Raw genomic sequence first — 15005 nt, 5'->3', positions numbered from 1 at the left:
GTGAGTAGGCTAGTGGGAGTGTCTGGGAGGCCTCTGCTCCTCTTTAGTGTGTAGGCTAGTGGGAGTGTCTGGGAGGCCTCTGCTCCTCTTTAGTGAGTAGGCTAGTGGGAGTGTCTGGGAGGCCTCTGCTCCTCTTTGGTGTGTAGGCTAGTGGGAGTGTCTGGGAGGTCTCTGCTCCTCTTTAGTGAGTAGGCTAGTGGGAGTGTCTGGGAGGCATCTGCTCCTCTTTAGTGTGTAGGCTAGTGGGAGTGTCTGGGAGGCCTCTGCTCCTCTTTAGTGTGTAGGCTAGTGGGAGTGTCTGGGAGGCCTCTGCTCCTCTTTAGTGAGTAGGCTAGTGGGAGTGTCTGGGAGGCCTCTGCTCCTCTTTAGTGAGTAGGCTAGTGGGAGTGTCTGGGAGGCCTCTGCTCCTCTTTAGTGAGTAGGCTAGTGGGAGTGTCTGTGAGGTCTCTGCTCCTCTTTAGTGAGTAGGCTAGTGGGAGTGTCTGGGAGGCCTCTGCTCCTCTTTAGTGAGTAGGCTAGTGGGAGTGTCTGTGAGGTCTCTGCTCCTCTTTAGTGAGTAGGCTAGTGGGAGTGTCTGGGAGGCCTCTGCTCCTCTTTAGTGTGTAGGCTAGTGGGAGTGTCTGGGAGGCCTCTGCTCCTCTTTAGTGGGTAGGCTAGTGGGAGTGTCTGGGAGGTCTCTGTTCCTCTTTAGTGTGTAGGCTAGTGGGAGTGTCTGGGAGGCCTCTGCTCCTCTTTAGTGTGTAGGCTAGTGGGAGTGTCTGGGAGGCCTCTGCTCCTCTTTAGTGTGTAGGCTAGTGGGAGTGTCTGTGAGGTCTCTGCTCCTCTTTAGTGAGTAGGCTAGTGGGAGTGTCTGTGAGGTCTCTGCTCCTCTTTAGTGTGTAGGCTAGTGGGAGTGTCTGGAAGGCCTCTGCTCCTCTTTAGTGAGTAGGCTAGTGGGAGTGTCTGTGAGGTCTCTGCTCCTCTTTAGTGAGTAGGCTAGTGGGAGTGTCTGGGAGGTCTCTGTTCCTCTTTAGTGTGTAGGCTAGTGGGAGTGTCTGGGAGGCCTCTGCTCCTCTTTAGTGTGTAGGCTAGTGGGAGTGTCTGGGAGGCCTCTGTTCCTCTTTAGTGTGTAGGCTAGTGGGAGTGTCTGTGAGGTCTCTGCTCCTCTTTAGTGAGTAGGCTAGTGGGAGTGTCTGTGAGGTCTCTGCTCCTCTTTAGTGTGTAGGCTAGTGGGAGTGTCTGGAAGGCCTCTGCTCCTCTTTAGTGAGTAGGCTAGTGGGAGTGTCTGTGAGGTCTCTGCTCCTCTTTAGTGTGTAGGCTAGTGGGAGTGTCTGGGTGGCCTCTGCTCCTCTCCATCTCCAACTGCTTATTGATGGAAACGTTCCACTACCATCTATTTTTCCAATCTCCGCCCTCTTATCTTAATGTCACCTCCCTCTCTCCACAGCAAGTGGCGGTGTCCTCTGGCATGGGAATCAGTGGCATGGTGTGTCCCGTGACGGGGTCAGACATGGGCATCAAGAGGGCAGAGATCCGTCCCGGCCTGCGTGAGATCATCCTCTGTAAGGACCAGGATAGGAAGGTCGGCCTGAGGCTAAGAGCCATCGACAATGTGAGTCATTATCATATCCCTAATCCGTAGTCTGGTCGTAAAGTAGGCTATCTGTCCTCAAACCAGACTACAGATTACGGTTATTCATCTGTCCTCAAACCAGACTACATATTACGGTTCTCCATCTGTCCTCAAACCAGACTACAGATTACGGTTATCCATCTGTCCTCAAACCAGAATACAGATTACAGTTCTCCATCTGTCCTCAAACCAGACTACAGATTTCAGTTATCCATCTGTCCTCAAACCAGACTACAGATTTCAGTTATCCATCTGTCCTCAAACCAGACTACAGATTTCAGTTATCCATCTGTCCTCAAACCAGACTACAGATTACAGTTATCCATCTGTCCTCAAACCAGACTACAGATTACAGTTCTCCATCTGTCCTCAAACCAGACTACAGATTACAGTTCTCCATCTGTCCTCAAACCAGACTACAGATTACAGTTCTCCATCTGTCCTCAAACCAGACTACAGATTACAGTCTCCATCTGTCCTCAAACCAGACTACAGATTACAGTTATCCATCTGTCCTCAAACCAGACTACAGATTACAGTTATCCATCTGTCCTCAAACCAGACTACAGATTACAGTTATCCATCTGTCCTCAAACCAGACTACAGATTACAGTTATCCATCTGTCCTCAAACCAGACTACAGATTACAGTTCTCCATCCGTCTCCTCAGGGCGTGTTTATCCAGCTGGTTCAGGCCAACTCCCCGGCCGCCCTGGGGGGCCTGCGCTTCGGGGACCAGGTCCTTCAGATCAACGGGCAGAACTGTGCTGGCTGGAGCCTGGACAAGGCCCACAAAGCCCTGAAGGTTGCTGCGGAGACCCGCATCGAGCTCATTGTCCGGGACAGGTAAGGAGGTGACGACCACCGTTATTCCATGCAGATACTATTTTATTTATTTAACCTTTTTTTAACGAGGCAAGTCAGTTTAAGAACAAATTCTTATTTTACAATGACATCCCCTACCCCGGCCAAACCCTCCCCTACCCCGGACGACGCAGGGCCGCAGTGTAGTCCGGTCTGATTAGTTTGGTGTAGTTCCTTGGATTATGTCATGAGGTGTTGATGTTCATCAATATGTCTGGCCATTAAGAGGGAATGTTTGAGTAAGTGGAGTATAAAAATGTTCTTAGTTGCTCTGTGAACCTGACAAACACTACAGCTCTGGCTCCTCCTGCTGGTCATATCACAACACTACATGTTGTGGTGTTTTGCTATTAATCAGAGGTTGTTTGTTTGGTCAGTATGATATTTTGAGAAAAGGCAAAGGACACGATAAAAAACAATGGAGGATTTGGACTGTACTACTACTAAGTGGTCGTCTTGAGTATTAACTACCTCATGAGTCTTTTGTGTTTGTGTTCTGACTTCAGGCCGTTCCAGCGTACTGTCACCATGCACAAAGACAGCTCAGGCCACGTTGGGTTCATCTTCAAGTCGGGCAACATCACCTCGCTGGTCAAGGATGGTTCGGCCGCTCGCAACGGCCTGCTGACGTCCCACTACATCTGTGAGATCAACGGACAGAATGTTATCGGCCTCAAGGTGAGCTTTGACTTCAAATGTTGATGGTGACTTCTCCCTGACGATGAATCAGTGGCCAGTTTATTAAGTCTATTACAGGGTCTGACCCCCGCTTTGACTCCAGAACAGCCTGAATTCTTCAGGGCATGGATTCTTCAAGGTGTCTTAAACGTTCCACAGGGATCTTGCTCCATGCTGACGCAATGGCATCATGCAGTTGCTGTAGATTGGACGGTGACACATTCATGCTGCCAACAGCCCATTCCATCTCATCCCAAAGACTCTCTTATTGGGTTTGGTCGGCAACAACGTTCAGATTCACTGTGGCGTTCAATCGTTGCTCGATTGTTATCGACGTGTGCCAGGAAAACATTCCCCACACCAGTACACCACTGCCACCCGCCTGTACCGTTGACACCAAGGCAGGATGGGGCCATGGACTCACGCTGCTTACACCAAATCCTGACTCGGCATGACGCGACAGGAACTGTGATTCGTTGGACCAGGCAGTGTTTTTCCACTCCTCAGTTGTCCAGTGTTGGTGAACGCATGCCCACTGGACCTATTCTTGTTTTAGCTGATAGGAGTGGAACCCGGTGTGGATATATGCTGCAATAGCCAATCCGTGACGAGGATCGACGAGTTGTGTGTGTGTGTTCCGGGATTTGTGGCCCGCCTGTTAGCTTGCACATTTCTTGCCATTTTCTTTCGACCTCTCTCATTATCGAGCTGTTTCCGCCCACAGGACTGCCGCTGACTGGTTTGTTTTGTTTTGTCGCAGCATTCTCGGTAAAACCTCGACCCCGCAAACTCAACTCTGGACCTCGAAGCCAGTTCCACTGTATATTCATTGTTCCCTTCCCTAAACAGGGACTGACTTTAGACCTGGGACACCCAGGTGTGTGCAATGAATTATCAGAAAACCAGCAGGCTTGTAAGGTCAGAGTTGAATTCCCATGCCCTAGACACTGTCATACGTGAAAAGCCGAGAGACCGGCCATGTCTGAGATACTGTATCCGGCGAGCCTGGCACCGACGATCATGTCACTAGTTTTGTCCATTCTAACGTTCAATCCAACACTAACTGGATGCCTGTCTGCCTGCTTGTTATAGAAAGCCACGGCCACGTGACTCACTGTCTGTAGAAGCGATCCAGTTTCGCGAACAGAGTGGTGTACCTAATAAAATGGCCACTCAGTATATGTTAATACTGTTTGTTGATGTGCAGGATGCTCAGATCAAGGACATCCTGACCACCTCTCCTACAGCCATGACCATCACCATCATGCCCAAGTTCATCTACGAACACATGGTCAAGAGGTAAGCAGTTAGGAGTTTTAAGGAATCGCGTTATAAGGTCTCAGGTTGGTTCATTTGGATTAATAGAATGTGTTTGTCTTTTTAGAATGTCCAGTGGTCTGCTGCGGTCAGCCATGGACCACTCTGTGCCAGAGGTGTGAAGGCCGGAACGAGACCACGTCTCCTACAGGATGCCTACAATCTCCAGAGTTCCCATTGGGCCCCCAAACAGCCAATAGGGTCAACTCGCTCTCTGTACTGAAAAACTTATTGTATCACAGTCACCGCCTTCGTCTTTCATCGTAGCATAATCTAAATATACCTTTTTTTTCCTCCGATGGCTCAAATATTGTTATTCGATGTAGTTCCTTTTCTACTTCTATCCCTTTTGTTTATTTTTACATAACTCTTGTAGTCCAGTATTGTTTTCTTATAATTATGTTTGTGGCATTGCATTGAGGACACCTTTTTGTTTTAAAGCCATGCGCACTATCATGAGTCCAGAGCTTCCTCATAAAGAGCAAGGAAATGGTTAATTGGCTCGTGACCTTTCACCTTTTGTGTCAAAATGCTGTAAAAGCCAATGATCTCCATGGTTGTTGATCATAAGCCTGTTCCCCTATGCAGCTGGGACATTACGCTGGGCGGACCCACTAAGTGCACTTTCCTGTAACCATTAAAATGTTTTTTTTTATTGATCCAAGTCGAGTCAAAATTAACTGGGAATGGATTTGTTTGCACAAATTAATCAAGAAACTGAAGTTATTAATATGTACGTTATCTAGGGGTTCAATCAATCATTCCCTCTACTTGTTGATTGATGTGCACGGCAAGACAGAAAACGTGACCTGGGCTCAGAATCACAAAACATTTCTCACGCAAAAACTTAAGAAAACAAAAGCATTAACATTTCCAGTAACCTTTTTGAGGAATAGCAACTTTGCTTAAATCTCTTCATAAGTCTATAGTTAAGGGAAGAAAAAAATGTCAGTTAAGAAGAAATTTCTTCTTAAGGTTTTGTGAATCTGGGCCCTGATCGGTGAGTTTCTTTTTAATATTAGAATGTTCTTGTTTGGAAGCGTGTTTTGTATTGCATTTTTATATCATCTTTAATAAACAACACACAGCCATCATTCTGTAAATGCTAGAACCTAAATGTTTCTATACGAATGTAAAGGGGGAAGGGAGACACCTAGTCAGTTGTACAACTGAATGCATTTAACACAACCCCTTCGTAATTAATGTAAAAACAAATAAATAATAATTTTGTTCATATTTTAAATTCTGCTATATCAGTGTCCCCTCCCCTTTGTTCACAGAAGATATATCCTTCGACATGTCAACTAAATGTGTACCCATTTCCTGCCTGGAGGAGGAAGTAGCTAGACACTTTGGATTCTATTATTGTTCTTCTCAATTGGTAGTTATCGTCTTGTCCCATCGCTGCAACTCCCATAAGGGGGGGGGCGAGCCTTGCGTTCTCTGAAACACAATCCCCCAAGCCGCACTGCTTCTTGACCCACTGCTAGTTTAAACCCGGAAGCCAGCTGCACCAATGTGTCTGAGGAAACACACTGTACAGCTGGTCGTCAGAAGCCAGCTGCACCAATGTGTGAGGAAACGTTCCCTTTCTACAGCTATTTTAAATGACCTCCATTTAGGTGAAAACTGGGTGTGTACCTGAACAGAGAAAGGGATGAAAAAGAGACGACTGTCAGTTGTTCTCCATGCTGTTTTAATATAGAGTCATTTGGTTTTTATTCAGTATGGTGGGAGTGAAAATGGATCTGTACTGAAGAACAGTGATGTTGCTACTATTGCCATTAAAGATAATTGATCTAACTAGCTACAGCTATTAATATTGATTGCTGTTTTATCCCCATACAAGGCATTTAAGGAGGGAAAATACCTTTTCAGGTACAGATATTATAGAACTCAACCATCTTGGGTATAGATCCCATTACACATAGAACAAATAATTGGACAATTAAAGAAAGAAAATAAGAGTGCACATTCAATACAATAGCTCATAAGGAGAACTTCAAATGATTTCCCCCAAAGATTGTACTGTATATCTCAGAGAAACACACAATCTCAGATCTGACTATAGCCTCACTCTTCCACTGCTAATGACCCAGCCAGTCTCAGACTTAACACTAAAGTGCACCAGGTCTACTTGGGGTGAACGTATGAAACACAGACCATTTCTGAGGTAATATATCTTTCAATCCTATTGTGAAATAAGATGAGTGAAATGGATGTAGGATACAGTAACACAGTAGGAAAACCTGTTAAAAAAGACAATATTCTTTAGTTTCCAAAGCAAAAGACTAGTCTACCCCTTTAGCAATGTCACAACAATAAAAAAAAATCCTAAAACATTGACAGTGTTTAGTGCTATATATAGCGATGACACTACATGAACTATGTACTAATGCAAGCTCTGATGACTCCAAATGTGATTTGGGACATTATTTTCGAGCCACCAATAAAAGCCTGATCGTCTATGTTGATGCTAAAAGCTTTTCACACAAAAACAGGTACACTGGAGACTGGGAATTATTCCCAAATAAAAGTCACAGGACAGATGACACTTAACATCATAGACAGTCCATTACCAAATGAAATGATGCTTCAGAGCAGCGGGTGGAACAGTGTACATGGAAAGAACTGGGCTTGTTAAAGTGCTATGCTGGCAACGCCAGAACATCAGAAATCACACGATGCTTCAAAACCCAGAAAAATACAAAGCTGTTGGGCAATAACAAGCAATTAGCAGACTGTGATTCTAACATAAACATTACCTATAAAAGCCTTTTAATTAACGGAATACCCCAGAGACAAACAATACAGTTCATTAAGCTTATTTTGTGCAGGGCTGGTGTTTTACTGTTAAAAGGGAGAGAAAAAAATCCCCTCAAATGTATATATATATATTTTATTAGTCCACTGTTGATACGGTCCCAACATGTTTTACATGTCAGCAGTCAAGTTTACAAGATATTGGACTTTCAAGAAGCAATGTGTCACATGCCACATTACTGTGACACATTGCATGTGACATGTAAAACATTTTGGGACCGTATCAACAGTGGACTAATGAAAACAAATAACAAAATATACATTTACGAGGGGATTTTTTCCCTTTAAAAACACCAGTGAATTGCTCAAGAAATGTATAAAATAATTGAGTTCCCGCCCGACTACATTGCAGATGTATGCCAGATCATACAATGTCTGGATAGGTCTATAACATAATATCAGCTAACCACATCATATGATGTAGCAATCTGATGCCAAGACTGCACAGTGTGATGACGTGGCACGCAACGCCTGCGGAATCTAGTCTAGGTCGGGCAGGAACTCCCGATCGATCAATAACCCAGCCTGAGTGAGGTTGGCCCTGCACGTCATGTTCTGTCGGGGAGACTTCAGCTGAGTCAGTCTATAAAACGCATATCGATATGATTCTCACTCACACTATACTTTCATGATTGGGATTCTGCTAGAGATATTCTCAAACACCTATGGCTTTTACAGAAACATTTAGAGGCCTTTACCAAGCAGGCCTCACAAATGACGGGGGGGGGGGCATTCATAGGTAATGATGATGATACATGAAGGGGGAGAAACTATAGCAACACAGAATATCGAGTCATATTCCAAATCCCAACAGTGGAAAGCACACGACAACAGTGAAACGTGTGTAAAGAGGCCTTCAAGCAGTTCATCCATTCACCAGACAATCTATTTTGTCATTGCTGCTTGTGATTTTACTACTCATAAGTGCCGGAGGTCGTAGCGAAGAGGTTAAATAAGCAAAACCACGCAGAGGAGGGATTGTCAAGCAGAAGAAAATGAACAGGAATTACAGAGCAACAACACAAACGCACATCCAGCACCTTACAGAAAGCAAACTATTGTGTACAAGAAAGAAAGTCATGGAAGGCAAATGTTTTTCAGCATTCAGAGGTAAATGGCCTGTAATGGTCAGGATCTTCAACTATGCTACAATCTAAATTCAAATTCAATGTTTCTTGGTTACAGTTGATTATTTCACTTTAGCTTTGGAAACGTATTCCCATAATACAGTTATTGAATAGTTATGGAATATCAAAATGATATTGCACAAAACAACAACGACAACTCTGAAGAAAAACTGCAGACATAAGGTGTGGCGCAGTGGTCTAAGGCTAGAGATTCTGGGTTCGCGACCCGGGAGACCCACGGGGCGGCTTACAATTGGTCTGGGTTAGGTGAGGGTTTGGCCGGCAGGGATGTCCTTGTCCCATCGCGCACTAGCGACTCCTGTGGTGGGTCGGGTGCAGCGCACGCTGACACATTGGGTTAAGTCTGGGTTAAGTGGGCATTGTGTCAAGAAGCAGTGCGGCTTGGTTGGGTTGTGTTTCCGAGGACACACGAATCTCAACCTTCGCCTCTTCTGAGTCGGTGCGGGAGTTGCAGCGATGAGACAACACTGTAACTACCAAGTTGGTTACCATGGAAACCGTAGACGTATTAGACTTTGGAAACACAAACTTGACTTCAAGCAATTGGGGAAAAGGGAATTGCTTAACTTCATAAAGTGAATAATAGTGCAGAACAAAATGGCGAATGGATGACTAAAGACCTGTCCCTGTTTCCTCTCTGAACTTCAACTCAAAGGACTGTTCTTGCTGGTTGCATCACAATCTTATAGGACATCAGTTAGCTCATTAGTCCCTAGCAAAGACTAAGTACAGCGTCTGCTTGCTCAGCCTTTCAGTTATATTACATCTCAACGACTTTACATTCATTACAGCCCAAAATAACAAGACACTAAAATCCTGCCAACTCAGTCATAATTTGATTTCAATGCAAACATTCAAATAACAACAGATTACAAATAACAACAGATTACCGTGACAATCCTCACACCAAATCCATAATACTCCCCCCCCCCCTATTTTTAACAGAACAATAAACTTTGTTTGAATTCTTTTATCTCTATAAATGATTCCTTCTTAAGATGTTTCCGGTTCATGGGTCTGGAATGACTAACTCTTGGACCGTGGACATGGACTGAATGCTACAAGAGTGATTGTTAATCTAGGACACCAGTGACAGGAAGCAGAAATGTACAGCAGCAGCTTGCCTGGTACCTTTAGGGGGAAAGGCCATATGTCCCATCATTCACTCCAAAATGAGCAGACCAACTACTGCACAGCTATGGCTGTGATTGCCTTCAGACATCCAGGTGCTTTGGCTACACATCGACACAACAGAGAAGAACACACACGCAACACACTCACACACACCTTGTGTGCACATATACTTACACACCACGAGTCAAAATTGAACTGGACCAATGAAGAGACTCACAGAGACTGACAGACCGTTCAGTCTCCCTGCACACTAGAGAGAGGAGTTACAATCAGCATCAATCACACCCTCCGGTCATTCAGTGTCCATTCAATCATTCAGTTCTACCATTCAGTGTCACTTCAGCACATCCCGGTGTCTCTTCTCAGTCCAGCAGAGGAGGTGGAAGAGGTCACCAGGAGCAAGGCTCAAAGGAGAGAGTTATACGGTTTGCTAGGAGGCTGTCCTGTCTTCAGAATCATTCCTCCACTCATTCCTTTACCCAGTACATCAGGTGGAGGACGACCCAGGACCAGAGAGGGCAGGGTTGTGTGTGTGCAGCTCCCAGGGTGTCATGGGGCCTGTCTCAGATCTCTGTGCCTCCCATGGCTCCCCCACCTGTGCCTGCGGGGTAGTGCCTAACACCCCCGGCCCTGCGCAGGGAGCTGAGGGCCACGGTGCAGCAGCCACGTAGCAGGGAGCCGAAGTGGTAAATGGGCAGGGCATCGCCCCGCGGCCCCCGGCACAGCCATGCCACCGTGGGCACCACGGGTACCGCCACCGCCAGCAGGTCAACCAGGAAGTGGCGGCTCCAGTAGCTCTTCACTGCTGGTCCAGACCCAGACGAGGTAGACTCCTCTTCTCCCCCTTCTGCTCCCTGAGCCTGATCTTCATCATCATCAACCTCTACCACAGTCACCCCAGCGATCTCCTCCTGTTGTAACAAACTTCTGCTGGGCTGGGAGGTGTGGGGCCGTTCCTCCACTGATCTCACCTCCTCCACCTCTACTGAGCTCACCTCCTCCCCCTCCACTGACCTCACCACCTCTACTGACCTCACCTCCTCCACCGACCTCACCTCCTCCACCTCTACTGACCTCACCTCCTCCACCGACCACACCTCCTCCACCTCTACTGACCTCACCTCCTCCACCTCTACTGACCTCACCTCCTCCACCTCCACTGATCTCACCTCCCCTGACCTCACCTCCTCCACCTCTACTGACCTCACCTCCTCCACCGACCACACCTCCTCCAAATCTCCCTGATTCCTCACCTCCACTTCCTCCCTCTGACTATCTACATCTAACTCCTTTACCTCCTCCTGCTTTCCTTCCCCCAGCAACCCCAGGCCCTTTACCTCCTCCTGCTTTCCTTCCCCCAGCAACCCCAGGCCCTTTACCTCCTCCTGCTTTCCTTCCCCCAGCAACCCCAGGCCCTTTACCTCCTCATGCTCACACAATTGTACCAATCGCCCATGCTCCTTCTGCTTGCCTGCCTCTACCATCACCCCGGCACTCTCCCCCTCTACCGCTGTCTGCCTCTCCAACTCCCCCACCACCTCCACATCCTCCTCCACTGAGAGGGAGGGCATATCAACTGAGAGGCAGGAAGAGCTGGGTAACGGAGGGACAGGACCGGGCTCTGTTGTAGCTGTGAGGGTTGTTGGGGTAACCGAGTCCAGGTCGTCTCCCTCGTCTGAGACCCAGGTGGAGGTGGGGCTGCAGGCCTGAGAGCGGAATGTGCGCTCTGCAATGGTGTCCAGGTCAGAGGCGTAGCCCACCACCCCGGGGACGGGGCAGCTCTCTGTCTGGACGGCCTGCTCCCTGGGGTGGTGCAGGTAAAGGTGGTGGGACAGACAGGGGTGGCTGGCGCTGCCCGCCCCACCCATGGCACAGCGAAGGGGCGCCACCCTGTCCTTCCCGGGGCACAGCTTGTCGTAGGTGGAGAAGTGTGGCAGGAGGGAGTAGGTGCTGAGCAGAGAGGCTGTCTCCTCAGACAGGAAGGCTGCCTCCAGAAGCAGATCTGCCCTGTGACTGCTGGCTGCACTGCGACTGTGACTATGACTGCTGGCTGCACTGTGACTCTCCCCACAGCACACAAAGCCACTGTCATGGTTCTCCTCCCCTAAAACGCTGTTCCCGTTCTTATCCGCCAGCGCATGGTCGCTCAGCTTGGTGTAGGTGAAGCTACGGGGCAGAGAGCGGGCGGGGGAGCCGTCACAAGACCCACACAGACTCTTGGAACCACCCCATCCAGTCCCTGATGCAGCGGGACTACTTCCAGGCCATGACCCTGCAGTCCCAGGCCTCCCAGCCCACCCTGCCGCTCCTCGTGCTGCAGCAGCAGCCTCCTGCTCCTTGGCCACCCCGTTCTGAGCCAGCTCCATGCTGAGCAGCAGGGTCTCCAGCTTGTGGTTCTGGACGTTGATGTCCTGGAAGTATTTCTGGACGCCGGTGTCGGTGGAGTCGCTGGAGCTGAGGTTGGTGCGCACCACGTCCACCACTTCCTTGAGCTGCTGGATCTCCCTGCGTGCCTCCTTCAGAGCCAGCTGGGCCTCCACGCGGTGACACTCCTCTTCAACCCAGTCCTCCTGCATACGAGACAACTGGGTCCTCAACTCATCGATCTCAGAGTCCCTGAGACAGACATGCAGAGAGTAAACAAGGATGGTTGTGAAAGAGAGAGAGAGAGACAGAGAGAGACAGAGAGAGACAGAGAGAGAGAGAGATGTGGGGGCAATTGTCAAATTAATGTATTTGGCAAAAATGTTGAAACATTTATATATCAACATAATTACAAAATTAAATAATTATTATGGTAATTTGATGGAAATGAGTAGCAGTTGACTGATTACAACTTCAAAGACCATAACATTTCCAAAACATAAAATGCTAAAATCTAAATGTAATTGACATAATGTGCGTTCAGAAAGAGAACCAGTTTAATGAGCCCATGGTTACTCTGGGAAAATGTCTATTTGTCTTGAGCTGTATTATCAGTGTGTGTCCCTGCGTCTCACCTGTCCTGCAGCCTGTCGACGGTTTCCTTGAGGCGGGCCCGCAGGTGTCTGATACACACCTCTTTCTGCTGCAGGGGTGTGAGGTACTGCTCTGGGGGAGGGGGGCGGATGCCATGGTTGTCTTTACACGAGGTGTATGCCTTCATATGACGCCTTAGAGAGAGAGAGAGAGAGAGGACAGAGATGGAGAGAGACAGAGAGGGAAGGAGACAGAGAGAGAGAGCGAGGAGAGAGAGACAGAGAGAGAGACAGAGAGAGAGAGAGAGACAGAGAGAGGGACAGAGATGGAGAGAGACAGAGAGGGAAGGAGACAGAGAGAGGAGAGAGAGAGAGAGAGAGAGAGAGACAGAGAGAGAGACAGAGAGACAGAGGAAACAGAGGACAGGTATAGAACCCGTTACCTCCTGTAAGCCTGCAGGCAGCGTTAGGTTAATCCATGATAAAGGGCAGTACACATTCTGCTGTTCTATGACGCCTGTGATGATGTCAGCGGGGAGAGTTGTAACACATTCTGCTGTTCTATGATGATGTCCTGTGCTGTTCTATGATGTCAGCGGGGAGAGAGTAACACATTCTGCTGTTCTAACATGATGTCATTGTTCTATGATGCCTGTGATGATGTCAGCGGGGAGAGTTGTAACACATTCTGCTGTTCTATGATGCCTGTGATGATGTCAGCGGGGAGAGTTGTAACACATTCTGCTGTTCTATGATGCCTGTGATGATGTCAGAGTTGTAACACATTCTGCTGTTCTATGATGCCTGTGAGATGTGATTCTGCTGTTCTATGATGCCTGTGATGATGTCAGCGGGGAGAGTTGTAACACATTCTGCTGTTCTATGACGCCTGTGATGATGTCAGCGGGGAGAGTTGTAACACATTCTGCTGTTCTATGATGCCTGTGATGATGTCAGCTTGTAACACATTCTGATGATGTGATGATGTCAGCGGGGAGAGTTGTAACACATTCTGCTGTTCTATGCGCCTGTGATGATGTCAGCGGGGAGAGTTGTTCTGCTGTTCTATGACGCCTGTGATGATGTCAGCGGGGAGAGTTGTAACACATTCTGCTGTTCTATGACGCCTGTGATGATGTCAGCGGGGAGAGTTGTAACACATTCTGCTGTTCTATGATGCCTGTGATGATGTCAGCGGGGAGAGTTGTAACACATTCTGCTGTTCTATGATGCCTGTGATGTCATGGAGAGTTGTAACACATTCTGCTGTTCTATGACGCCTGTGATGATGTCATGATGTTCTATGATGATGTCAGTTGTAACACATTCTGCTGTTCTATGACGCCTGTGATGATGTCAGCGGGGAGAGTTGTAACACATTCTGCTGTTCTATGACGCCTGTGATGATGTCAGCGGGGAGAGTTGTAACACATTCTGCTGTTCTATGACGCCTGTGATGATGTCAGCGGGGAGAGTTGTAACACATTCTGCTGTTCTATGACGCCTGTGATGATGTCTGTCAGCGGGGAGAGTTGTAACACATTCTGCTGTTCTATGACGCCTGTGATGATGTCAGCGGGGAGAGTTGTAACACATTCTGCTGTTCTATGACGCCTGTGATGATGTCAGCGGGGAGAGTTGTAACACATTCTGCTGTTCTATGACGCCTGTGATGATGTCAGCGGGGAGAGTTGTAACACATTCTGCTGTTCTATGACGCCTGTGATGATGTCAGCGGGGAGAGTTGTAACACATTCTGCTGTTCTATGATGCCTGTGATGATGTCAGCGGGGAGAGTTGTAACACATTCTGCTGTTCTATGATGCCTGTGATGATGTCAGCGGGGAGAGTTGTAACACATTCTGCTGTTCTATGATGCCTGTGATGATGTCATGTCTGCTGTTCTATGACGCCTGTGATGATGTCAGCGGGGAGAGTTGTAACACATTCTGCTGTTCTATGATGCCTGTGATGATGTCAGCGGGGAGAGTTGTAACACATTCTGCTGTTCTATGACGCCTGTGATGATGTCAGCGGGGAGAGTTGTAACACATTCTGCTGTTCTATGATGCCTGTGATGATGTCAGCGGGGAGAGTTGTAACACATTCTGCTGTTCTATGATGCCTGTGATGATGTCAGCGGGGAGAGTTGTAACGTCTTTGTCGTTGTAATATCCCAAAACGGACCGTTTCACCAAGGATTAGAGCTTTTAAAGGTCAATACATTCTTATAACAAGTTATAAAGGCCTTAGAATACCATGTCCTCATCGTTCAAAAAAAGGCACTCATTCTCCCATGTAGAAGCACGATACCAACATGAGGCATAACTACCTTGGCTTAGGGCTCCATTCAATACGTATCACTGAAGATTCACTGTACAGCACGTTTTTTATTTAACTAGGCAAGTCAGTTAAGAACAAATTCTTATTTACAATGACGGCCTAGGAACAGTGGGTTAACTGCCTTGTTCA

The 15005-nt window shown here is 47.5% G+C and overlaps 2 protein-coding genes across 2 annotated transcripts in view; one reads left to right on the top strand and one right to left on the bottom strand.

The window, feature by feature from the left end:
• The window catches only part of LOC115116436 (syntenin-1-like), a 28564-nt gene extending 22842 nt beyond the window's left edge, over positions 1-5722 (top strand). The window contains exons 5-9 of the mRNA XM_029644933.2: positions 1427-1591; positions 2283-2458; positions 2983-3154; positions 4362-4453; positions 4539-5722. Coding sequence (XP_029500793.2) covers positions 1427-1591; positions 2283-2458; positions 2983-3154; positions 4362-4453; positions 4539-4593 — 660 coding nt within the window. The 3' untranslated portion in view covers positions 4594-5722. The remainder of the gene's footprint in view (positions 1-1426; positions 1592-2282; positions 2459-2982; positions 3155-4361; positions 4454-4538) is intronic.
• A 424-nt stretch (positions 5723-6146) lies between these two features.
• The window catches only part of LOC115116438 (syntaphilin-like), a 38000-nt gene continuing 29141 nt past the window's right edge, over positions 6147-15005 (bottom strand). Inside the window, exons 6-8 of the mRNA XM_065005203.1 lie at positions 12576-12728; positions 10803-12192; positions 6147-10550 (exon numbers count right to left, since the gene is read on the bottom strand). Coding sequence (XP_064861275.1) covers positions 10140-10550; positions 10803-12192; positions 12576-12728 — 1954 coding nt within the window. The 3' untranslated portion in view covers positions 6147-10139. The remainder of the gene's footprint in view (positions 10551-10802; positions 12193-12575; positions 12729-15005) is intronic.

Source organism: Oncorhynchus nerka, linkage group LG20, assembly GCF_034236695.1.
Source record: "Oncorhynchus nerka isolate Pitt River linkage group LG20, Oner_Uvic_2.0, whole genome shotgun sequence".
Taxonomy (NCBI): domain Eukaryota; kingdom Metazoa; phylum Chordata; class Actinopteri; order Salmoniformes; family Salmonidae; genus Oncorhynchus; species Oncorhynchus nerka.
This window is presented reverse-complemented; position numbering and strand designations above follow the sequence as displayed.